This window comes from Nannospalax galili, unplaced genomic scaffold (assembly GCF_000622305.1).
Source record: "Nannospalax galili isolate Female #2095 unplaced genomic scaffold, S.galili_v1.0 scaffold355, whole genome shotgun sequence".
NCBI classification, from domain to species: Eukaryota; Metazoa; Chordata; class Mammalia; order Rodentia; family Spalacidae; genus Nannospalax; species Nannospalax galili.
In genome coordinates this window covers 873,798-899,481 of record NW_008336848.1, presented here as the reverse complement: position 1 = coordinate 899,481, position 25,684 = coordinate 873,798, and the positions used below count along the sequence as shown (strand labels likewise).

At 40.0% G+C, this 25,684-nt stretch overlaps 1 protein-coding gene across 4 annotated transcripts in view; it reads left to right on the top strand.

Annotated features, from left to right (window-relative positions):
* Positions 1–24,229, top strand: part of Col8a1 (collagen type VIII alpha 1 chain) — a 153,563-nt gene extending 129,334 nt beyond the window's left edge. For 2 of the 4 annotated variants that reach the window (XM_029562606.1, XM_008831246.3), the window contains 2 exons: positions 15,869–16,199; positions 19,646–24,229. In XM_029562606.1, the coding sequence (XP_029418466.1) occupies positions 15,869–16,199; positions 19,646–21,555 (2,241 nt within the window). In that variant the 3' untranslated portion in view covers positions 21,556–24,229. Of the gene's footprint in view, positions 1–11,313; positions 11,319–15,868; positions 16,200–19,645 lie in introns of those variants that run through there. The other 2 variants (XM_029562607.1, XM_008831248.3) reach the window with 2 other exon arrangements.
* The last annotated feature ends 1,455 nt before the right edge of the window (positions 24,230–25,684 follow it).

The following is a 25,684-nucleotide window of genomic DNA, read 5'->3' as shown; positions in this document are numbered from 1 at the left end:
TGCCTAGGATTAGAGCCTGCTCCCCATTTCCCCCATTCTGTACTGATTGAGTAGGCATGGGTCTTGTGCATGCTGTCACAATTGTTGCAAGTTCATGAGCAAGTTCCCAGAGACCTGAAGCCTCCGTTTCCTTATGTTCATGCACCAATCCTGGCTCTTACAATCATTCCACCCCCTCTTCTGCAATGGTCCCTGAGTTGTGGGTGGGTGAGGATTAGTTTAGGAGTCCTATGCAGGGACACATTGGACTCTACAGTCTCTTATACTCTAAAACTTAGCCAGCTGTGGCCTTCTGTGTGCATGAACACACTCTGTTGTATGAGGAAGCTTCACAGTTGAGAGTTGAGGAATGTATTAGTAGTCCCTCTATCCCCTGTTCCACTATGTTCCATGAGCCTTAGGTATAGCGGTTCCACTGTGGATATGTCACTTAGGGCTGGGCATTTCTCATACATATATTCTCTGTGTATGATGAGTTGTGGAACTCTGTAATAGCTTCCGCTTGTTGCAAAAAAGAAGTTGCTTTGATGAATGGTATCCAATATACTTGTCAGGGTAGAAGGCTAATCTCAGGAGTCCAAGGGCAAGGTGAGGGTGCAGACAGCCTGTGGAGGGTCTAAAAAACTAGGCTGGAAATTTTGAGCTGGTCTGAGTGCAGTGGGTGGATCTGGACTAAGAGGGCAGAAAGAGTAAAGCAGGCCTGGGCCCAAGGCTAGAAGAGACTGAGTTTGGGGTCCAATTCAATTAATAAATATTTTATTATATGAAGCAATGAATTAAGTTCAAATTTGTTCCTTCATTTGGGAAGTTAGTTTCACAGTCTCCTATAAAAGCTCCAAGGTGAACAATCTGCTGACATAATTGCTTATTCATTAAAAGAGCATTCCAGCACAGGAAGTTGACTTGATCCTAGTCTGCTAAATACACAGAAAGAGATCACACAACAGATCTCACAGAATGAGGCAGAGAAGGGGAGGCCTTCCTATGGTCCCAGTCACCATCCTCAGAAAACAATGAAACACCCACAGCTGTAAAAGGCTTGCCCCCACCCCCCACTTCTAGGAAGTGCCCAGGCCAACTGGAAACTGAGCCCATTATATTTCATAGTTCCAATTTCTCAATTTCAAAAGTCCTTTACATGTATGACAGAATGTATGAAACCTAGTGGGAGGGCTATAGTGAGGTGCAGATAGAGGAGGAGTTCTAAATATGATTAATATATATTGTATGAAATCCATAAAATTCAATAAAATATGCATTGAAAAAATATTTTCCAAACTTCTAATAGTAAGAACACCATTAACTCATTTGTGCTTCCTCTAACTTCTTAACCTCTTAAGGAAGGCACTGTTTGATGATGAAAATCTAGAAGGCAGGTAGGATTACAAAAGAGGAGAAAATAAATGTGAACTCTGTAAGCCAATCATCTGGCCCTCCTTTATCCTCCCTTCCTTACCTGGATGCCATCCTAGGACTCCCTGATCCTTAATGCTCTGACTCAGGTGAGGACTATTCAACAAGCAAGTTATCTGCTTTCGTATTTCTGCCAGATATTATTTAAACTTTGCTGTCTCTATGGCCTGAAATGCTTTGAGAGTAAGCCTAATTTCATTTTATTAAATTAATCATGTTATTTACAAAGGACCACTTCAACCACAATTACCAAGTTTAACTGTATCTCACAATATGACATTGTTGACTTTTGCTTGGTTGAAATTCACTGGTCATCCCATAGGTCTGAATAAGAGCTCAAGGTGAGATAAGAGTGCTCATGATTATATATACAATATATATAATATATAATATATATTCCCTTGAATTTGTATTTCACATGTTTTGATTGTTTGTTTTTAATATTTTTTAATTCTTATTATTTTTATTTTATGTGTATTAATGTATTGCCTGCATGTATGAAAGTGCACCTGTGTCATGCAGTGCCCTCAGAGGTCAGAAGAGGGCATCAGATTCCCCTGGAACTTGGAGTTACAGACTGTTGCTAGCCACCATGTGGATGCTGGGAATCAAACCCAGTCTTCTGCAAGAGCAGCCAGTGCTCTTAACCACTGAGTCATCTCTCCAGCCCTGCTTTTAATATTTGTAGAATGCACAGCTCAATGAATTATACTAGACGAAGTTCCCAAACATACTTTTTCTTTGTAAAGACCTGAAAACACTTGTTTTTTCATTGAGCTATTTGCACAAACTGTGCTAGTGCAAAAGGAAAGATACTTATGCACAGTAGAGTGCTCTGTGGTCCTTGACATTCCCAAGAATTCACCTCGCTGTGCACCCCAGGCCATTGGAGTGGCAAGAACTTTTTCCTGGGGAATGTTTGCCATTGTCTTATGTCTTACTACTTTCTTGTAAAGTTGCTGCTAGATTTCAGATCTTCACTTTTTCTTACCAATATCAAAATTTACACCTCCTGAAACATGACTATGTCACACCTCTTCGCTAATTGTATTGTATTCTCAAGATACATACTTTGGATTCACTTGCCATTTTTACATCAGGAGGCATAGTCAATACTTACTGAATGACTGCAAGAATTTTTTTTTCTTTACTACAAGAATTTTTAAGCCCGCAGATTATAAGGAGGCATAAAGTCACTTTTTTTTAGCAGAAGAGAAGAAAAATTATTTTTTAATTTGATAATTTAGATAGTGTTCTGGTTTGTTTCTTCATTGCTATGACAAAATAGTCTGACCACTACCAACTTGGAAAGGAAAAGGTTTATGTACCTTACATATCCCGGGTCACAGTTCATCCGGGAGCCCAAGGTAGGAACTCAGGGCAGGAACCTGGAGGCAGGAGGTAGGGCACAGACCATGGAGGAATGCTGCTTACTGGCTTGCTCCACTGGCCCCTGCTCAGCCTGCTTTCCTATGCAACACAGGCCCATCTGCCCAGGGATGACACTAGCCACAGTGGGCTGGGCCCTCCCACATCACTCATCAAGAAGATGCCCCTCAGGCATGGCCACAGGCCAGTCCAATAGAGGAAATTCCCCAACTGAGGCTGCCTCAACCCAGGTGTGTCAAGTTGACACTAAAGCTATCCAGCACAATTGACCCCTTGTCAACTTGGCACACAAACATCACTATTAAACCATAACTTTCCAATTTCTGTTTCCAAGATATGATACCACAACATAAGAGAGTAAAACCTTAAAAACCCCACAGTCCTTAAAAAATCCAAACACTTAAAAGTCAATAGTCTCTTTTAAAGTCTCTTAACTGTGGGCTTCTGTAAAATCCAAAACAAGTACTGTCTTATTTCAAAGGGAAGAATCAAGCAAAGGTGCACCTAAGCAAAACCAAAGTCCAGCAAAGTAGCTCAAGGCTGGACATCTGGGATTCACTCACGATCTTCTGGCCTCCAAAGGGTTCTGGCAACTCCACTTCTCTGACTCTGCCATCCACAGCACACACAGCTCGTCTCACAGACCCAGGCCAGCTCCATTCCACACCTACTGCAGTCCTTGGTGGTCGTCCCACAGTCCTGACAACACCAAAAAGCTGGGGTTTCCACTGACACTGAGACTACACCTTCACCAATGGTTTCTTCTTGCCTCTCTGGGTGCAAAGCCTCGAATTCTCCCCATGACCCCTTCAATCCTGGGGTCTTAACTGCAACTAAAGCTGCACTTTCACCTATGGCCTTTCCTGGCCTCTGCGTGCCAAGCCTCAGCTGCTCTCTGTGACCCCTACACTCTTTCAACACCAGAACCATGCAGGAGACTCTTACACATTACTAAGTCCTGCTTTCAGCTTGAGATAGAAGCTTGGGTCCCCTCTGTGTGCTGACCCTGAGGAAATACCTCCCAGAAGACTTCGCCTCAGTGATGCTGGTCTCTTGTTACTTACAGCTGATTTTTCAGCCCCAGCTAACCCAGCATCAATTGTCCCAGTAAAGCAAAGGTTTTGCTTCAGGTTCTGGTCTCTTCTTAATCACAGCTGATTCTTCAGCCCCAGCCGACCAGAACCCACAGATTCGCAATCCAAAATCTCACACAAACAGCCCTGATAGTCTCTGCTTCCCTTTGAAGCTTCACAAGCCAGGCCTCCATCGTCTACAACTCTTTCAGCATAACTGTTCCAAGCTCCACAACAATAAACTCTGAGCACGCAATGGCTTTTCCAGCCCAAAGTTCCAAACACTTCCACAGTCCTCCCCAAAACACAAAGGTCAGTCTGTCACAGCAATACCCCACTCCTGGTACCATAGTCTGTATTAGTCAGAGTTCTCCAAAGAAACAGAACTGGTAGAATGAATATATATCTATAGAGATTTATCAGATTAGCTCACAGGATAGAGTCCGAGTAGTCCAACAATGGCTCCACCACACTAGAGAAGGTGAGAATCATAGTCGCTCAGTCCACAAGGCTGGATGTCTCAGTAGTCCCAATCTGGCACTGAAGGTCTTGACAAATTCCAAAAGATCAGCTAGTCTTCAGTCTACAGCAGCAAGACAAACTCACCAGCGAGAGAGAAGGCAAGCAGCAAGAAGCCAGGCATTCTCCTCTGTCATGGCCTTTTACATGGGCTGCCATCAGAAGGTAAACACCCACATTTAGGGTGTGTCTTCCAGCTTCAGATGATCCAATCAAGAAGATCTCTCTCATTTCAGTTAATCCCAGATCCAGTCAAGTTGACACCCAGGATTAGCCATCACAGACAGAACAGATTACTTTCTCAAAAATACGAACTGCCACAATTCATCCAATAAGAGACTGATAACTTGAGTGACATAACTATTAAGGAGATCAATTTCTTTAGTTAGAAGTTTCCCAGAAAAAGTTCTCCAGAAACAGATGACTTTACGGGAGAATTCTCAGATAGTGCAGAAAGAATTAACAATTCTGTTCAATGTCTTCCAGAAAATGAAAGAGTACAAAACGCTTTTCAGTACAACTTAAGCTAATATCGTCTGTATTTGTTTACATTTTTATTGAAATTTTGTGTATTTTTAAAAGAATTCTCAACAATAAAAATTTACATTTTTATTCAACTTTTGAATACTTTTTAAACCATGCATTATGTTTTTATCCATGAAGTCTGTTTCATATTTAAGCCTTTCCTCTGATTTCTCATCAAGTGCTACTTATCTTCCCAGAGGAATTTTACAGAGGTTGTATAAATCATGTTTATTCTATCCCCAAATGTAAGAAGGGAGATTGAAATATAATTGGAAGCATGAGATTGATCTAACTTTCCAACATCAAAAACCTTAAGCATCCAAACTCATAAACACATTTAACTGTGAAATGTGTAAATGTTCTTCACATTCTCAGTATTAAGAAAACTTTAGACTTAGAACAGACCTTGAAATCAAGTGACCTGTGCTCCAACATTCTCATTCTGCAAATGAAGGACATAATGCCCAGTCAGAACAGGTGACAGGTCAGAGCTAATGCTTAGGCTCTGTGCTCTGAAAACAGTGATGTTTTCATATTATGGGAAGGGAAAAGAATTCCACTGTAGAGTGTTCTTTCAAGAGTTCTCACAAGTGTTTTATAAGCTACTTAGCAGCTGACAATATTCCAGTTAGAGAAACAAAAAGAGTTAATTGCAAACTTCAAAAATGTGAGCTATTATTTTAAGAAAAATATTCTCCAGATGTTTCCCACCTCCTTTGAGAATGGAAAAAGAGGAAATGAGTTTAAGGTTCAGCAGAAGAGATTCGGATTAGATATTAGGAAATCTGTGAAATACTGCAATTGGTTACTCGGGATATTGTGAAATCTTCTCTAGAGAGCTGTTGGAATGTGGTGGTTGGCCACTCATTTCAAGGGGTTATGTGTGTGGCCCATTTAGAGATGGGGGCAAAACCTCAAGGACTTTTCAAGTCCTATATGTTCCACAAGGTCATGTTCTGCCTATAGCTAGAAGGTAGGATAATCGGCTGCTTTTAATCATAGTGGAATTTTCATAAGTGGAACATATATATACTCATGCTTAGTTTTTCATCACTACTAACAGGTGAAAATGAGCAGAGAAATTAAAACCAGTGACTGCTTATTGATTGGTCTTGTCCATTGTCTTCAGTGGATTAATGGGCAAACATCCAATAGGATTATTTATTTGGCTCCATCTCAGCATATTCGCCTCAGCAATGGTTTTCTGACTTCATGAATAACTAGTCTGAAAAGAAAAGAATATCAGATTCAGTTCAAGATCTTATCCTGTAATGCACAAATTCTTTGTTTCAGCCAACAAGGTCTTGATGAAGCTGGGCCTGGTGGTGAACACCTCTAATCCCAACACTTGAGAGGCAGAGGCACGGAGATTTCTGTAAGATTAGAGACCAACCTGATTGTACAAGTTCTAGGTCAGCTGGTACTACAAGGGAGACCCTGTCTCAGAAAAACAAAAACAAAAAAGCTTTGATGTTTGATGTTTGGAGGACAAAATAGAGTAAGGTGAGAGTGGAGTTAGACAGAGCTGTACCTCATAAAGTGAAGTGGAAACCTTGTAAGGTAATGTGGTGGGTTAGAAGTAATCACAGAAATTTTCCGTTTCTACCTTGAAATATAACAGAGATAAGTATACAGTCTTGAATTTCAGAAAAATATTCAAGCATATAAGTACAGGATGAAGGAATACTAATTGAAAGAATTTACTATGCATAACAATTTAACAGAGCCCAACATGGAAGTACATGCCTTTAATACCAAGACTTAGGAAATTAAAGCAGGAAGAGCAAGAGTTCAAGGTCATCCTCAGGTTCACAGGAAGTTAGAAGTTAGCCCAGACCTCATGAGATTCTGTCTCTAAAAAAATTAATAAAATAAAATAGACACAACAGATTAATTAATTATGAATTGATTAATAGTTAATAATTGATTATTGAGGAACTAAAGAGATGACTCAGTAGTTAAGAGCACTTACTGTTCTTGAAGAGGACCTAGGTTCAGTGCACAGCACCCACATGGTAGATCACAACCATCTGTAACTCCAGTTCCAGGGGATCAAACACATTCTTCTGGCCTCTACAGACACCAGGCGTGCACATGGTGTACACACAGGCAAAACAATCACGCACATAAAACAAAATTAATTTTAAAAAATCAGTTAATGATATAACATAATTGAAGTGTATCTATGGTGATGAAAGAAAGTGCTCAAGGATGTAGTTAAGATTATTATGACTTAGATTGTCCACTGCTCTCCACTTTCCACTCTAAAGAGCTTTATGTTAACAACTGTTGTGGGCAAAATCTTAATAGGGAGTAAGGTTTAATGAACTATCTTGAAAACTTGTATAAGTCTTAAGAGCTTTGACTGTGAGGCTCTATCAGTAAGCTCTGAGAAAGTAAAAAAAAATTCACATATTTCTCATTTTTGTCTGGAAGCTTTCAATCATGTTGTCTAATGGAGAAAAATTAGAAAAAAGAAATAAGGTTGGTTACAATTACATTTAAGTTTAGGTTAAACTTTTAGTAGGATGAAGGAAATGACAATGGCTGGGAATGTGGAACAGGCTTCAGAGTCAGAAATAGATTTTTGTCCAGAGGAAGGTATATATTATGAGCTGAAATTTGCCTATCTCAAAATTCATGTTGAAATTCTAATCCCTGGCACCCCAGAATATGACTATATTTAGAGATAAAGTTGTTAAAGGGAAATTAAGTTAAAATGAGGTCACTAGAGTGACCCATGTGACTGGAATACAAAAGGAGATACACAAGAAGATCATTTGAAGACACAGAGAAAAGACCACATCTCCAAGCCAAGAGAAGCTCTCTGAAGAGCCTGAGCGTAACAATGCCTTGCCTTGGAACTCCAAACACCTGTAGCTGTAGGAAAATCTATTTCTGATGTTTAGTTATGCCCTGGCAAACTAATATAGTAAGTTTGAAATCTGGAGAGATTAAATAAATAATAATAATGTTCCCCAAAGAAAAAGGAATATGCTAAATAAATAATCAAAAAGGTAGAGGATGGACAAAGATGAGGAAACAATATATTAGTGGAAAAGTATCTACAACTATGATTGTAAAAAATAAAACTGTTGCTCTTTCCCCAAATTGTGTCTGAAGAGAGATTTAAACAAGCAGAAGACCTTTCAATCGTCAAATATCTATTCACTTTGCTTCCTCATAGATGTCTTTCACTATCACCCTGTTCTAGTTTGCTTTCAATTGCTGTGGCAGTACACTCTGACCAATACCAACTTGGGGAGGAAAGGGTTTATTTAGCTTACATCTCCCAGGTCACAGTTCATCACTGAGGGAGCCCAAGGTAGCAACTCAAGGCAGGAACCTGGAGGCAGGAGCTGAAGCACAGGCCATGGAAGAATGCTGCTTCCTGACTTGCTCCCCTGGCCCCTGCTCACCTGCTTTCTTATAGAACATAGGCCCACCTGCCCAGAGGTGGCACCACACACAGTGGGCTGGGCCCTCTCATATCACTCAATAATCAAAAAGATGCCCCACAGACATGGTCACAGGCCAGTCCAATGGAGGCAATTTACCAATTGAGGTTCCCTCTACCAAGGTGTGTCAAGTTGACAACTAAAGTTATCCAGCACAATTGATCCCTTGTCAACTTGACACACAAACACATCACTATTAAACCACAACCTTTCCATTTCTTGTCCCAAAGATATGATATTAACAATATCCCAACATAAGACAGTACAACCTTAAAAGTCCCACAGTCCTTAAAAATTCCAAACATTTAGAGGTCCATAGTCTCTTCTAAAAGTCTCTTAACCATGGGCTCCTGTAAAATCCAAAACAAGTACTGTCTTATTTCAAAGGGAAGAATTGGGCACACCTAAGCAAAACCTATATCCTGCAAGGTAGGTCAAAGCCAGACATCTTGGATTCATTCACAATCTTCTGGGCTCCAAAGGGTTTTGGAAGCTCCACTTCTCTGACTCTGCCGTCCACAGCACACACAGCTCATCTCACAGACCCAGGCCAGCTTCACAACCTTTCCAGCTTCTCCCACTCTAAGTCATTCTTGAGCTCTTTACTCCGCTGCTGTGCATTAAATACTCATGTCCTCCCAAAATTCCTGTGTTGCTATACTAACTTCTACTGTGATGGTATTAAGAGGTAAGATGCATAGGAGATGATCAGGTCATAAGAAAAAAAAGCTCTCTCCACTGGGATTACTGCCCTTATGAAAGAGCCAGGAGAGCTCCAATACTCTTCCCCCATGTGAGGATAGATTGAGAAGATGGAGACCTGTGAACCAAGAAGCAAGCCTCCCCACTAGCACATTGATCTTGGACTTTGTAGCCTCCAGAAGTGTGAGCACTAAATCTGTTTTCTGCAACACTCAGTCTGAGGTGCTTCATTATTCCAACTCTGATGAACACACACCTGTCTACTACATTTTTGTTATAGGAACCTGAGCAAAAACACCTGCTTTGCTTTCTTTATAGAAACAAGGAACTCTAGATAGGCTGACTAGATTCAGCGGATGGACACGCATTGGGGAACTGCTGGGAGTGCCAACAACACAGTGGACAGTAACAGGAATGACAGAGTATATGGGCTCCAGTGGGGGGAGGGGGAGGCTATGGGAGGGTGCCATTTGGGAAGTAGATATATAGATGAATAAGATTGTTTGGGATGTTCTGTATGATATACACACCAAAAAAAATCACAAATAAAAAGAGTTATATTTGAGGAAGAAGCATAAAAATTTACTTCATGTTAATTAGTAGAGGTGATAAACATTACCATTGACATCTACCTGATGACTTTATATCCATACTCAGGTGCCAAGGTGACTGACTGTGACTAGTAATAATCAGATACATAGAGATTAGAGATGCATATGCAAACATCTAAGTGTTAGTAGCATTAAAAATGAGTCTTTCTGTAGGAAACAGTATATTTTAAAATGAAATGAAGATCTTTTCTAAAGGTTAAAATCTCATTCAATTTTACATCTTATAGGGTTTATACTGAGCTCAATATTATATAACTGTATTAATTCAACTGTGAACCTAAAAATTTACAACCACTTTTGAAAGAGATATACCTTTGCTCTGGAAATTGTTATTGGATATGTTAAAGCTGTAATGAAATGTTTCTTCTAATCATGTGCTTATTAAACAATAATTTCAAAATTTATTAAATTTGATATTCAATTTTATTTTAACTTGTTTACCACCTGTCAATACTAGAGAGTTCAACAAGAAAAGACTCCATATTTTTTATTAAAATACTTTATTATTTTTATTTTATATGCATGAGTGAATTGCCTGCATATAGGTATGTGCACCCATGCCGTGCAATGCCACAGAGGACAGAAGAGGCCTCAGATCCCCTGGAACTGGAGTTATGGACAGTTGTTAGCTGCTGTGTGGGTGCTGGGATTAGAACCCGGGTCTTCTGTAAGAGCAAGCTGAGCGATCTCTCCAGCCCCAAGACTCCATCTTTTTAATCGACCAACGTATCTTTTTTATTTTATTTGTTATTTTTATTTTATGTGTACGAGTGTATTGCCTGCATGTATGTAAGTGTACCTATGTTATGCAGTGCCCATGGAGGTCAGATGAGGGTGTCAGATCCCATAGAAGTGGAGTTACAAACAATTGTTAACTGTCATGTGGGTGCTGGGAACTGAACCTGGTTCCTCTGCAAGAACAGCCAGTACTCTAAATACTCAGCCAGTACATTGAGCCATCTCTCTAGTCCCTGACCACTACATCTCTTGTACCCAGAAAAATTTGGAGCTGCTCAATAAATAACTGTATCTAGTGAATGAATTGATCTGAAAAATGCAATTAAGAATTCTATAACCACTTTTGAAAGAGATATATCTTTGCTCTGGAAACTGTGATTATGTTAAAGCTGTAATGAAATTTTTCTTCTAAAGAATTTTTTTTAAATATTTTTAAAAAAGAAAGAATTTTCTTTAAAGCACATGGAAAAGTCATAAAGGTAATTCTGGGGAATATTGGAGAAGGATTCTGCCTAATTTTCCCTTTTTCAGAACTGGCAAATTCAAAGTTCTTTAGAAACTTCTGATCCTTTGTGAGGACAAGTCAGGAGCACAGAAGACTGGCACAGGAGCAGATGAGATAGACATGTCCATACCACACCATAAAACACACATGCACCAGGTGTAGTGGCACATGCCTTTAACCCCAGCATTTGGGAGGCAGAGGCAGGCAGATCTCTGTGAGTTCTAGGCCAGCCTGGTTTCTAAAGTGAAGGGAGACTCTGTCTCAAAAAGACCAAAAACAAAACAAAACAAACCACATTCACACACCTGTGCACAAGAGTAAGTTAAATACAGGCAAGGATTAAAGATTAAATATTTAACCATTCTTTTGTACAGCAAGCCAAAATGTCATGAGAATAACTATACAAATTGAATGCTTAGGAGCATTTAAAATAATACATATCATATTATTCTACTGTGTACTTTACAGGTCACATGAAGAAACTGAAACGCACTACAACCCTGCCCAACTAAGGGAACCATTCAGAGCTATTCAAAGTGACTAGTATTGACAGTCTGACACCAGAATGAATGACAACCCTGATTCTACTGCTTTTTTGCCAAATTTAAAAAGCACATCTTAATAACCATTATTGTTTTACTCTTGTCAGGTTTATCATTATTGCAGTTAACCTCACATTTACTTTGGCTAGCATCCTCCTTTGAAAGTCTTTGATGTTTCAGTTGGTTTTGATTTGTCTTTTTGGTTGTGTTCCATTAATAATAAAAAATTTAAATGGTGCTTTTCAGCTTACAAAGAATTCAAATTACCATTTGTACCTTTAAACAGCTGTGGGGGATAGACATAAATGAAAAATTCTCTGTCATAAGTGAGGAAAATGAAACCTAATGAAGATAAGAGGTTTGCCCAAGGTCATAGGCATGAAGAATTAAAGAGCTAAAAAGAAGTCTTGTCTTTTGAGTTCTACAGTGTGTGTCCCATATGACATGGTACCCATCAGTACGCCCAGATGACTGCAAAGATGTATTGCCTACCCACATTAGATGTTCCTATCTTCATGTACACATTCTTGCACATGTACACACACACACACACACACACACACACACACACACACCAGCTGTCAAAGAAAAACATCAAGGAAAACTCACAATATATTATTGTGCTCTGCATCCCCTGAAAAAGGAGAGAGGCAAGAAAACCCACTACCATTACTTCTTCTCAGCAGGAATTTTGAGATTGCCTCTTCCCCCAGGTGTTTGTATATTGTTACACACATCTGATATTCTTTTGAGTGATTTGAGAGAACTACCACACCACTTTGACCACCAAAACTATCCTCAGGGACCAGAAGGAAATGAGTAGGGATAAGTCAAATGGTAAATTCTAACCAGAGCCCCTCCATAAATATTCAAGTTAAAACTGGGCAAAGTTTACTTAAATAAAGAGCCAGAGAAATGGCAGGAGGCAGACTGAAAGAGGTGGTTTGAGGGAAAGGCCAAGACTCTGAGAGGAAATAATGGAAATAAAGTCCTGCTGGGCCTTTGGAAGGCAGTTAGTCTTCTAGAAATCTTGCTGCCTTCTAGTTTTCCAGTATCTCACTAGCTCATCCTGGGTTATAGATTATTTAAATACAAACCAACACATCTAACTGCATTGTTGGAAAGACGGAGGCCAAACATGCCAGCCTATTACTAAAAACATCACCCCAAGTTTAGGGTTCAGTGATGGAATTCATTCACCTCTAAGGGTAGAATTATATCCTAATTAACTCCTATCTGGAATGGATTAATAGTTCCAGCTCTCTGGTGAGTACTTTAAAGATACTGAATGTTAGAACCAGGCAGGATTTCAAATAAAAGTAATTCCTAATTGTAACAAATGAAGAACTTGAAGAGATTTGTTCAACTATTTATATCTAGACAAGAACTAAAGTCTAAGTACCAGTCTTGGAGGGAAAAAAAACAGTAGTATGTGTAGTCTGCTGTAATTTGTGTTTTAAAGTATATATCATATTGCATATTTGCAAACTAGCTCTGGAAAAATATGCAGAAGTAGTGAGAAAGCTGCTACTTCAAAAATAAGAAATCTTAAAGAACAAAAGTAGGTAGGGAATTTACTTTTTTCTCAATGTCTTTGCTACTCATTAAAGATGTGCACGTGTCATTCCTACTAAAACAATGGAGCTCCTTGGTAGGGCTTACTGACTGTGACCTGGTATTGTTTCTAGTAAGAATTCAATAAATCATTGTTAAATATTTAGAGCAGTTGTTCTTTTTCCACCTAAAATAAATTTACTATTCATGAATATAAATCAGTATTCATTTAGAAGGGCAGAAAATAAGTGCTTTCTATCTGCTTCCACTTACCAGTACACATTATTCAGAGAACGCTTGAAATAAAGTTCTTCACAACTTTGCTGATTTGAGAAATGGAGAAAGCTCTATAATTCATTTTCATGGCCAATGTTATTTCATTTATTTCCTGGAGAAAAGATAAATTAGTTAATATATTATAGAAAAACTAGAAAGCAATGAATGTTTTCTTAGTATGTTGTTGTTGTTGTTGTTGTTTTATTAACAATCCTTCTGTATCCTGTTCAACTCCTGGCATTGCCCTTGAATAAGATTTCTCAAATTCATTGTGCATTGTCTAAGAAGTGGAAAACTATGATCCAAAATTAAGTTAGGCAGAAGAAAATAAACTCCCATGAAAGGGAGGTTAAATTACGAGTAGACAAGTTTCTTCAAGATATTCCAGGAGATAGTTACATTAAAGATTATGTGACTTTTGCTACTTCTCATTCTCCAGCATTATGGCGTTCTATAAGGATTCGGATTTTCATTAAGTCCTTTAATAAGGTGTGACAGACAGACAGCCACATAGGGCCAGCACAGTAGGCCGGGGCGAGGAGGGGGACGGGGGGACGGGCGGGGGGACGACAGGACGACACAGGACGGGGACTGAAGACTTCCTAGTGTGCCAAGTCTGCCCTCTAGTGTCCATTTGCTCACATTGCATTTTCCTGGGCTTTGCCTCTTTAGCCTACAGTGTTTCTAAGCAGCTGTCTTCTCAAATTGGTTTTTATAAACAGATTAGCCCCATTTATATTTATTCTGCTAATTGTTGACTTGCGAAGAGCGCTATTAAATATCTTAGAGTCGAGTGTGGTGGCACACGCCTTTAATCCCAGCACTCGGGAGGCAGAGGCAGGCAAATCTCTGTGAGTTCAAGGCCAGCCTGGTCTACATAGCAAGGCCTACATAGCAAGTTCCAGGCCACCTGGGGCTACAAGGAGACCCTGTCTCAAAAAGACAAAAAAAATAAAATAAAATAAGTAAATAAATAGCTTAGAAACAATTTGTTCTTGTGAATAGTCAAACATCTCCCTCTATCTTATTTATACAACTGAATTGCTTTGTAAACTTTCATAAAACTTCAAAGATAAATTTTAATGTACTTCAAGGTCCAATTTCCAAAATTATAAACTAACGACTTCATAGTATGTAAGTAGAAGAAGTAAAAGTACATAATTATGAGAATGATTTTTTGTTTTCAGTATGCTTTGGGGTCTTGTTGTCTGTTTGGGTTTGTTTGTTTGTTTGTTTTTAAACAAGGTCTCCCTAGTCCCAGTCTTCCTGGAAGTCACTATATGGACCAGGCTGGCCTCAATCTCACAGAAATCCACCTGCCTCTGCCTCCTGAGGGCTGGGATTAAAGGCACATGCCACCTGGCCCGGCATTATAATGATTTTTAAAATAATCTTTTGGATCTATCAAAGGGAGTACCTTCTCTCCAATTCACAAGAATTCTGTAGTTTGGGGGTATTGTTTTACCCTTACTATACATTTACATTTATGTGTATTTATGACACATCAAATCATCCAAAAACCAATTATCAGATGAGAAATTTTCCAGGCAAAAAAAAACCTGCAAGTTTTCAACTTTTTCTATTTAGAAGTCCAGCATCTACTAACAAAGCCTAATGGCCACCATTTGGAGGAATCCACCACATCTGTGTAAAGTTGGAGCACTCAAAGTAAAGATGCATTAAAGAGACAAAACCCAGTTTCTTTCCTCCAAATATAAGCATTCAGTATAGTGCCTTCCATGTTCAACCAGAACTAAAGGTTGTTGCCCTGTCATCCTCAATTCATGGCTTTTACCATATGCTCCAAGGTGTCTGACCCACTTCCAGGGACAGCAGCACTCCAACCATCAGGAAGGAAGCAGAAGAACATGTCTACACATTCTTGGGGTCTTTAGGAATTACCACCCATTACAACCACCTTCAGTTGGCAGAACACTGTCACATCACGAACACCTAATTAAATGTCATCATTCTGGGCTGCTCTAGCTTGACATGAAAATCAGGTGTTCCAATATAATAGGGAAATTGCAGAATTGATACTTTAGATAACTAGCAGTCTGTGTTAGAACCTATAGTCTTTTTTAACATTTTATTTATTATTTTTATTTTATGTGTATGAGTGCATTGCCTGCATGTATGTAAGTGCACCCATGTCTTACAATACCTTTGGAGGTCAGAAGAGGGCATCAGATCCCCTGCAACTGGAGTTGTGGATGGTTGTTAGCCATTATATGGGTACTTGGAACTGAACCTGGGTCCTCTGCAAGAGCAGTCTGTATTCTAAACAACTGAGCCATCTCTCCAGCCCTGAGCCTGTATTCTTATCAGTAGCCTTTATTTGACAGACTCAAATCCTCTGGCCTTTGCTTGATTTTTTTTTCAAATATTTTTGGTTTGTTTGTTTAATCCGTATTAAAAAGTAGCATCTTTGTTTAGTTGCCCTTCTGTTCATAAAGTTCTCATGATAAAGACTGTGAATTTTCCCATTGTGCCATCTTCTGTCTAAGTAGACACCAGTTCCTGATCTGGTCCTCATCATGTTGGTGTGTTCCTTCCTCCACAGATGATGGCTGTGCCACCCAGTCCTCTGCATCTGCTGGGAATACTGCTCACCATTTCCCTGAGCTCCATCAGGTTCATTCAGGCGGGTGCCTATTATGGAATCAAGCCGTTGCCGCCTCAAATTCCTCCTCAGATACCACCACAAATTCCACAATACCAGCCCCTGGGCCAGCAAGTACCTCACATTCCTTTGGGCAAAGATGGCCTTGCCATGGGCAAGGAGCTGCCCCACATGCAGTATGGCAAAGAGTATCCACACCTACCCCAATATATGAAGGAAATTCAACCTGTGCCAAGAATGGGCAAGGAAGTGGTACCCAAGAAAGGCAAAGGTAACAGCATACTTGCACATTATTTCAAAACAGCAGTTCTCCATCCTCCTAAACTATAGAGGTTGAAAAGGGAACTATGCTTCAAATTTTTTGTTTTATAATTTGCTATTGCCATGTATTAAATGCCATTCTTGCAAAGTTAAAATTTTAAAGAAAGATACAGGGGTTTGATCCTCAGCATCACAAAAAGGAAGATAAAATTATAATTTTATGATTGGTTTTATTATTTTAGCTAACATCAGATTGGTTGAACATATTTAATCACAGTCTATCCAATATATACATATTTATTCATTTAAACATTCAGAATGTTCAATTAAAATTCATTTAAAGCTGGGCATGGTGGCGCACACCTTTAGTCCCATCACTTGGGAGGCAGAGGCAAGAGGATCTGTGAGTTCAAGCCCTGCCTGGTCTACATAGTAAATTCCAGGCCAGCTGGGGCTACAGGAAGACCCTGTCTCAAACCAAAAAGTAAAAAATAAAATTCATTTAAAAATTTATTCAGAAGCTATCTAGTGAGCACCTGTTGGGCAGTTAGACTTTGGGCCTGATGCAGGGAACAGGGAAATAAAGCTGTGTGGTAAATGAAAGGGGACAAGTCAGTCTTCTGAACTCAGAAAGCAATGTCGTAAGAAACTGATATGTTAGAAGAAAAAATACATGAAAACATTTCACAAACCAGGTGTTAGTTATACATGTTTTCAATACCACTCTAATTAAACTACACCTCGGTCAATAAAACAGCACAAGATTTAAAAAAAAAAATCCACAGACTGCAACTACAGATGACACCTGAAAAATATTCCCATTACTTTCTAGGAATGCTCATTAGGTCTGTAACACCTACAAAGTGCCTATTACTGTGAGATATTTTCCTGTAAATTCAGTTTGCTTACCTGGAGTTCTCAGAGACATAGCATTAGTGGGGAAAACAGGAACATCAGAGTAGAGCCCCATGGAGGAAGTGGAGGTCATTGCCACTGGTCCTCACAATGGCAGAAAGCTCCACTCTAGAGAACTACTCAGTTTAACATTAAGAAGCCTAGATACTCAGAACCCAGAAATCAAAGAGCCTTATTCATTCACATCCTTGAGACTATTATTCATCTTTAAGATTTTTGGGAGAATCAGTAACATAAGGTAAGTGGTGCTGAGTAAACACTAAAGCACTGAAGAAACTTTGAGTGGTTGCAGCTGATGCTAATTCCACAGACCCTCAGGTAGCGTGTGTTCCAGATTCTATACTAGATACCAGGGATCCCTGACCAATAAGAAGTGACCCTTTGGCCCAGGGTGGTGGTATATGCCTTTATTCAGGAAACTGGGGCAGGAAGCTCGTGAATCCCAGGCCAGTCTGGGCTCCATAGCAAGAGGCTGTCTCTTTCCCCAGATTCTCCATTGACTGCAATATGCCTCTTAGTCCTATAACAGTGTGTGCTAGTGTAAGTATTCCCATTTTCTTCTCTCAATGGGAACTGGTATACCATTTAGGGAATCATCTAGGTCTTTTTTCCTTCCTTTCTTGCATAGCCTGCCTGGCTTTTGTTATGTCTTTCAGATAGTTATTCCTGTCTGAAAGGAAAGGGACTTCTATGGTTCTGTTTCCTGACAGCTCTGCAAAAAGTACAATGGTCAGAATTAAGATGCTACTTCCAGTTAAAAAGAAGACTTTGGGGCCATAAACTTCATTTCTTCATATACCCCACTATTCCCAGTAGCATGGAATATCCCCAGCTGTGTTGTTTGTGAGGCATAGCATACTCTCACATGTGCTCTGTGTTTCAATAACAAGGTGTAATACCTTTCCTATCTACTCTCTAGTCATGGAATGTGGCTGTATTATTCCTGTTCCAAAACCAAGATTTCTTCCTTAGCTAAACTGCATGTCACCCTAAAATATCTTATTCACCTTGTCTAATTAAAATCCAAATATGTATGAGAAGTACTATTTATTCAAGAATTAAAATTTGAGGTTTGAGAAATCCTATAGCACATTAGGGAAATTAAGTAAATCTATTGGCTCTAGAAGACAGATGTGAAAAGATGTTCTCAAACCACACACAAAATAAAATGCTTTCCTCTTTCCTGAGTCCACATGATAATGGTTTTCATCACCCACATCACACAGTATTTCAGCACCTGAGGAAACATTATTTAGTCCTAAATTATTATATTGAAAAATAACATAAACCAGTCAGGCACAGAAAGACCACATATTCTTATTTACATGAAGCATTATAAAAGAACTAAAGAAGCACAGAGTAAATGTTTGTCAGCAGTTGCTAAGGTGATTAAGGAGATGAAAGGGTAGAGGCCTTGGAAAAGAATGACCCAGCAGCACAAATCGTTCAGCAGGCAGTGAAAATACGATTTTTCTTTTTTTTCTTTTTTAGAGCTATTAGAAAATGTGGTAACTACAGTTACTAATATCTTATACAGTTAGTAATATGCTATACATTTAAAAGTCATTTCAATTGTTGCCCCCATAAAAATAAGTATTCAAGGTGATGGAAATGTTAATTAGCTTGATTCAAGTAATCCCACATTTTGTTAACAAATTGTACCATCACTTTGTAACCCATAAATATATACTATATGATTTGTCGATTTGTTTTCTATATTTTTTTTTATTTTTTATGTGTTAAGTATATTGCTTGCATGTATGTATGTTATATAATGCCTGAGGAGGTCAGAAGAGGGGGACAGATCCCCTGGTACTGAAGTTACAGATAGGTTGTTAGCCACCATGTGGGTGCTGGGAACTGAACCCAAACCTTCTGCAAGAGCAGCTAGTGCTCTTAACCACTGAGCCATATCTCCATCCTCTAATTTGTCAATTTATAATAAAAAATTTTAATTGATCAAAAGGACAAGGAAAATACTATAAAAGTTTAAGTAGAAAAATGTTTAAAAATAGAAACAGAAAAATACTCCAAAATTATTTAAAAGGTACTCAAATGCATATCTGAAACAATGAACTGAAAATGCCATTAAATGTTAAGTGTCTATTTCTGTTAAGTGGGCAATGATGATATTTTTTTTCCTTGTACAGTTGTAATGACTACACCATAGTATATTCAAGTTTTGCACTAGGAAAATTTTTTGTGTCATTTTTCAGCTCTTTCAACTTAACAAGTGCTGTGACACGGGTGCACTTACCTACTACATGCAGGCATAACACTCATACACATAAAATAAAGATAATAAAATATTTGAAAAAAAGTGCTGATATAAGCAGCTGCACAGAACTGTTCTCAAAACACTTCACATGACAGAAATTGCCAGCTTGGTTCCTTAAGTAGCGATACCGTATAAGGGAAGGCCGGGAAAGATGAACATATTATTCCTAGCCTCCCCATTTGATACACAATAGGCAAATGTTTCAGAATTAAATGATGGTCATTACTTACTTGATGTCTCCCCTGACTTCTCCACTTTTCCAGCAGAAATACCCTTAGCCAATTTGCGAGGAGAACAAGGTCCCCGTGGAGAACCTGGCCCAAGAGGACCACCTGGGCCACCAGGTTTGCCAGGTCATGGAATACCTGGAATCAAAGGAAAACCAGGGCCACAGGGATATCCAGGAGTTGGAAAGCCAGGTATGCCTGGAATGCCTGGGAAGCCAGGAGCCATGGGAATGCCTGGGGCAAAAGGCGAAATTGGACCGAAAGGGGAAATTGGGCCTATGGGGATTCCAGGACCACAAGGACCTCCAGGGCCTCATGGACTTCCTGGCATTGGGAAGCCAGGTGGGCCAGGGTTGCCAGGGCAACCAGGAGCAAAGGGTGATAGAGGACCCACAGGACCACCAGGACCTCCAGGCCTTCAGGGTCCTAAAGGAGAGAAGGGTTTCGGGATGCCAGGTTTGCCAGGTCTGAAGGGTCCCCCAGGTATGCATGGTCCACCTGGCCCAGTTGGACTGCCAGGAGTTGGAAAACCAGGAGTGACAGGCTTTCCTGGGCCCCAGGGTCCGCTGGGGAAGCCAGGGCCCCCAGGAGAACCTGGCCCACAAGGCCCCATTGGAGTACCAGGAGTTCAAGGACCTCCTGGGATGCCGGGAGTTGGAAAGCCAGGCCAGGATGGGATCCCTGGCCAGCCAGGATTTCCAGGTGGCAAAGGAGAACAAGGACTACCAGGGTTGCCTGGACCCCCAGGTCTCCCAGGGATCGGAAAGCCAGGCTTCCCAGGACCCAAAGGAGACCGGGGTGTAGGGGGTGTTCCTGGGGCTCTTGGGCCAAGAGGGGAAAAAGGACCAGTAGGTGCCCCTGGACTGGGGGGTCCCCCTGGAGAGCCAGGCCTGCCTGGAATCCCAGGTCCCATGGGCCCTCCAGGTGCTATTGGTTTTCCTGGTCCCAAAGGAGAAGGTGGGGTTGTGGGGCCACAGGGCCCACAGGGTCCCAAGGGTGAGCCAGGACTCCAAGGCTTCCCAGGAAAACCGGGTTTTCTTGGTGAAGTGGGCCCCCCTGGTATGAGAGGTCTGCCAGGTCCCATAGGGCCCAAGGGGGAAGCTGGCCACAAAGGGCTGCCAGGGCTCCCTGGTGTACCGGGGCTGCTTGGACCCAAGGGAGAGCCAGGCATACCAGGGGATCAAGGTCTACAGGGACCCCGAGGTATCCCCGGGATTGCAGGCCCTAGTGGACCCATTGGACCACCTGGGATTCCAGGACCCAAAGGAGAGCCGGGCCTTCCAGGGCCCCCTGGATTCCCTGGTGTAGGGAAGCCAGGAATAGCAGGACTTCATGGTCCCCCAGGGAAGCCTGGTGCCCTTGGGCCTCAAGGCCAGCCTGGTCTTCCTGGGCCCCCAGGCCCTCCAGGGCCCCCAGGACCCCCTGCTGTGATGCCCCCTACACCACCGCCCCAGGGAGAGTATCTGCCAGATATGGGGCTAGGAATTGACGGTGTGAAACCTCCACATGGCTACGCGGGCAAGAAGGGCAAGAACGGAGGGCCAGCCTATGAGATGCCAGCATTTACTGCCGAGCTGACAGCACCTTTCCCACCTGTGGGGGCCCCAGTGAAGTTCGACAAGCTTCTATACAACGGCAGACAGAACTACAACCCTCAGACAGGCATCTTCACATGTGAAGTCCCTGGTGTCTACTACTTTGCATACCACGTTCACTGCAAGGGGGGCAACGTGTGGGTTGCACTGTTCAAGAACAACGAGCCCATGATGTACACGTACGATGAGTACAAAAAGGGCTTTCTGGACCAGGCATCTGGGAGTGCCGTGCTGCTGCTCCGGCCCGGAGACCGGGTGTTCCTCCAAATGCCCTCAGAACAGGCTGCGGGACTGTATGCTGGACAATATGTCCACTCTTCTTTTTCAGGATATTTATTATATCCCATGTAGAGAAAGAAGGAAGGAAGGAAGGAAGGAAGGAAGGAAGGAAGGAAGGAAGGAAGGAAGGAAGGAAGGAAAGGGTCATAGAGATTTAATAGAAGAAAGTGACATAAAAAACTTCCAAATGAAAACAAACGTCTCAAAACATTTATATGGTTGGAAAATTATATTTAAGTGAAAATTTGGACCATCGTGTACAAATAAAAACTAAGAATCATGTTTAATGATGTGCACCACAGGTTGTAATAGAGAATGATGGAACAGATTTATATATCAAGTACTGACACTTGTGTTGTACCCACTGGACTCATAGTAGCTGTTGCATGTTGTATGCTTCCATAACCTGCTTATTCAGGTCAGTCAAAAGGTGTTAGTCTGAAAGTTCATAGCTAATGAAAGTCATTCACTCATATCGCCTCCTTTGGAAAATATTTATAAATATGCCTTGAGATGTCAGTGATGACAGTTACATACCGTATTTACATGCACAGTTTCCTCTATTTGTGCAGGTGCTTTGCCATGGGATGTTAGAGGGGAGTTCTTCAGGGTTACTATCCCAATGGAAGGGGGCTACAGAGACCATGATCATCTCTAGTCCATGGATAATTCTCATGCCAACAGCTGGCAGTTCTAATGAGAATGGTGTGCATGTGGTCTCCTCAAAAGAGCAGGTGCACCAATGGCCCCTCATGTATCTTCTCAGCACCCTCTCTGCTGAGCACTGAATGGGATGCTAGTGTGGGGCATAGAACAGAGGTCACAGGGGCTCACAACCCAGCTCAGAGACCTTAACAGATTAACTGATCTAGTCCCAAGTTTCCATTTTGGGTGTTTTTCTGTAACTTGATTTTCTTTTATTTTTCTTCCCTTCACGTAATTTATGATATGATCCAACCTATGTAAACACCTGGAGTTACAAACTAAAAAAAATTCCCCCAATAACTTTGCAGTTTTGTGGAACATTCATTATTAATTGTCAATTCTGTTTACATGAATTTAAAATCCCCCTACTTTACCCACACATACAATCACAGTGAAGTTTCAGTATTTCAATATGTGTTTTAGTAGCTGTGATTTTTCCCCCCAGTAACCATGAATTTTACAGAAATGTTTCATGTCATCTGAGATTCCAAAGCCAATTTTCAAAATCCAAGCCATTTTTTCAAATTTGGGAAAACATTCAGAATTACATAAGAAAAGAAATCTGTATTTTAAAGGAGTAATTATGAAGTTTTACATTTAAAAGCAGGTGTGTTGCTTCCAGATATAGGGACTAAAATTGTAGGAAAATAACTGTCTAACAGCAACCCAAAGAAGAGTTACCTGAAATGCCACAGAGCAATGGCAGCCCATGCCTTTTACATAGCCCCACAGAAGTCAAAGCAGGTTTAAAGGAAGAAACAAATATTTTCCAGATTTCCACTGAGGTACATACTAAATGCTTTGGGCATTGCACAAAACACAAACTATTGACAATCTGTCATTAGCCTGCTGCTGACACATTAGCCACTTGGGGAAATAATGTTGGGCTATGGTGGTGGTAGACTCTTATATATTTTCCTCAAAAATTATGAGTCACGAGTTGAAGCAATAGATACAGATAGGAAAATGCACAAATAAATATGGTATAAAACATGAAACTCTCTATGTCAAATCTGAATTATTTTTACCACACAAAAATATTTCTCTTGGCTTAATAGTTATCTTTTCTCTATATGATACATAAGCTCCATTCTCAGTTTTTAAGAGAAATGAGTTCATACCACAAGGTTTCTTATTCAATGTTAATTGAATAAAGCACTTTTCTCATCCAAAAGATGTCCTACCCAACCTCCATTTACAAAATAAACAGCATTTATGCGGCCAACTATCCTTTGATTGGTCTTGATCCTAATTTGGATTTGGTGACTATAGAGATCACATACATGGGTCCTGAGCTCTTTCTGCTAAATAGCTACATTGAAATGGCTTGGAGACAAATCAAACCGGGTGAATTGTAAAATTGTTTTTATATGTACATGTATGGGCTTTTAGTTTCCATCAAGCAAGAGAGAAATTATCTCTTGAGTTAAACCAAATTTCACTTTTTGAAATATCTTCCAACTTATTTATTGGTTGTTACTCAATTGCCTATATATATATATGTGTATGTATGTGTGTATGTATATTATCAGGCATATGCTTCTAACTTTTAGATGGAGAAGGAGCAAAGTCTATGCCAGATACTGTGTATTCTACCATGGTGCTAATCTCAGAGCTAAATGATACTCCATTTAATTTAAAGAAGAGTTTTAAATAATTATCTATGTACCTGTGTTTCCCTTTTGAGTGTTGCACATGTTAACATGTCAGTGTGAAAGCAGATGAAACCGTTATAAGTTCTAAAGTCTAGGGATAGTACTATGATCCCTATCTAATTCAAAATTAACTAGAGTTTTTCCATGTGAAATGGACCAAACTGACATTATCCTTATTTAAACACAGAGTTTTAAAGCAGTATGACATCCCCCAGGGGAGAAGAACGTCTGTAGAGGATGACTGTCCTCAAATATTTTACAGAATACAAAGAATGATGAATAGACTGGTAACTTGCTTGAGTTTCCATGAATAGATCTGAGACTTAATGGCAAATCAATTTTGTATTTAAATTTTTGTACTGATTTGGAAAAAGTTATTAAATATCTTTAAAAGTATGTTTCTTATTTATATCATTCAACTGACACTGTATAAACCTAAGATTTTTTTAAATCTCACATTGTAGTAATTAGCTGCTGTACTAGAGTCCGAAAATAATCATAGCTTAACCAGAACAACTTATTCCTCTTTGATGTAACACCTCTGAATATTAGCAGTCCAAGACTCCTCTGTAGCCCCACTCAGTACCCCAGGTTCCTTCTCTCTTCTTGATTTTCCATTCAAGTATGTTGCTTTCCTCTCCTTTGGCAGAGCATTACTGACTGTGGTATTCACATTCTAGCCCGTGTGAGGGTAGAAAAAGAAACAGGAAGTAGAGGGATGGTTTTTAACTTAAAAAAAAAAGAAATTCAACCCACCAAATGCTTAGGGCATTCCCTCCACACCCATTCCCCTGAATTTATTCAGATTGCCATAACAAGCTGCTAGACAGTTTGGGAAATTATTTATTCTGGATAACCTGCCTAGTTAAAAATCAGGAGTTCTGTTCAGAAGAGAGAAGGAAGAACAAATGTTAACTGCTGTATCTGTCATATCCATTAGCACAGAAAAAAACTGCCACAGACCTCTGTTCTCTCATGAGAAACCAGTCTTAAAATGTCCCAGTCTATTTGCACACTACAGCCAATATTTTCAGGGAAAACAGTGGTGAGTGGAATTACCAGGCAGAAATAGCTATGCTTTAATAGCTATTAAGGTCTTAATGAGCACCACTGGCAAGGAAAGTATTCTTTTGTGATGCCTTATCAAGTTCTAAATTATCATAACTTATCATATCTAGACTATGATAAAAGGATTATTCAAATCATTCAAGGAGCAAGTATATAGCACCAGTCTGAATGATTAACTTGTTGGAACCATCATGTGATCAAGATCATAGCTTTCATTCTCACAAAGCTCAACTAGGTCTGTTTCATTCTACAACTGAAGACGTTGTCATCATGTTTCCTGATTGTCAGGGATGGCATCAGGTGCTTCCAGCTTGTTGGCCTCTTATTCAAAGGACTGAAATAAAAGCTCATAGAATTTTGCAAATATTATTCAAAAGTAACAATACAGATAAATGCATTGTCAGTAATGATAGCATGCCACATGAGTGAAAAAGTACTCAAGGACCTCAATTATTGTTTGGCGATTCCTTTTATAAAGTTCAAGAGAAAGAGGAGTTTAGTTGCTAAGGGGGTAATAGTGAGGATGGTTTTCTGTTTTGAGTGGTGGATTATTCACATAATCATCTTTCTATTATAAATTGTAAATTTCTCTTTCCACAATGTATCTGATTTCAAACATATGAGCACCCAATTATGCATGGGCATATGATGAAAACTTGGGGGTTCTCTCTAAAAGTTTATTTGAGAACACAGTTTTGTTTTGCTACACATGCACTAAAAACCAGTTCAAGCTAGATCAACCCTTCCATTCTTTGTACCTGGATATATTGAGA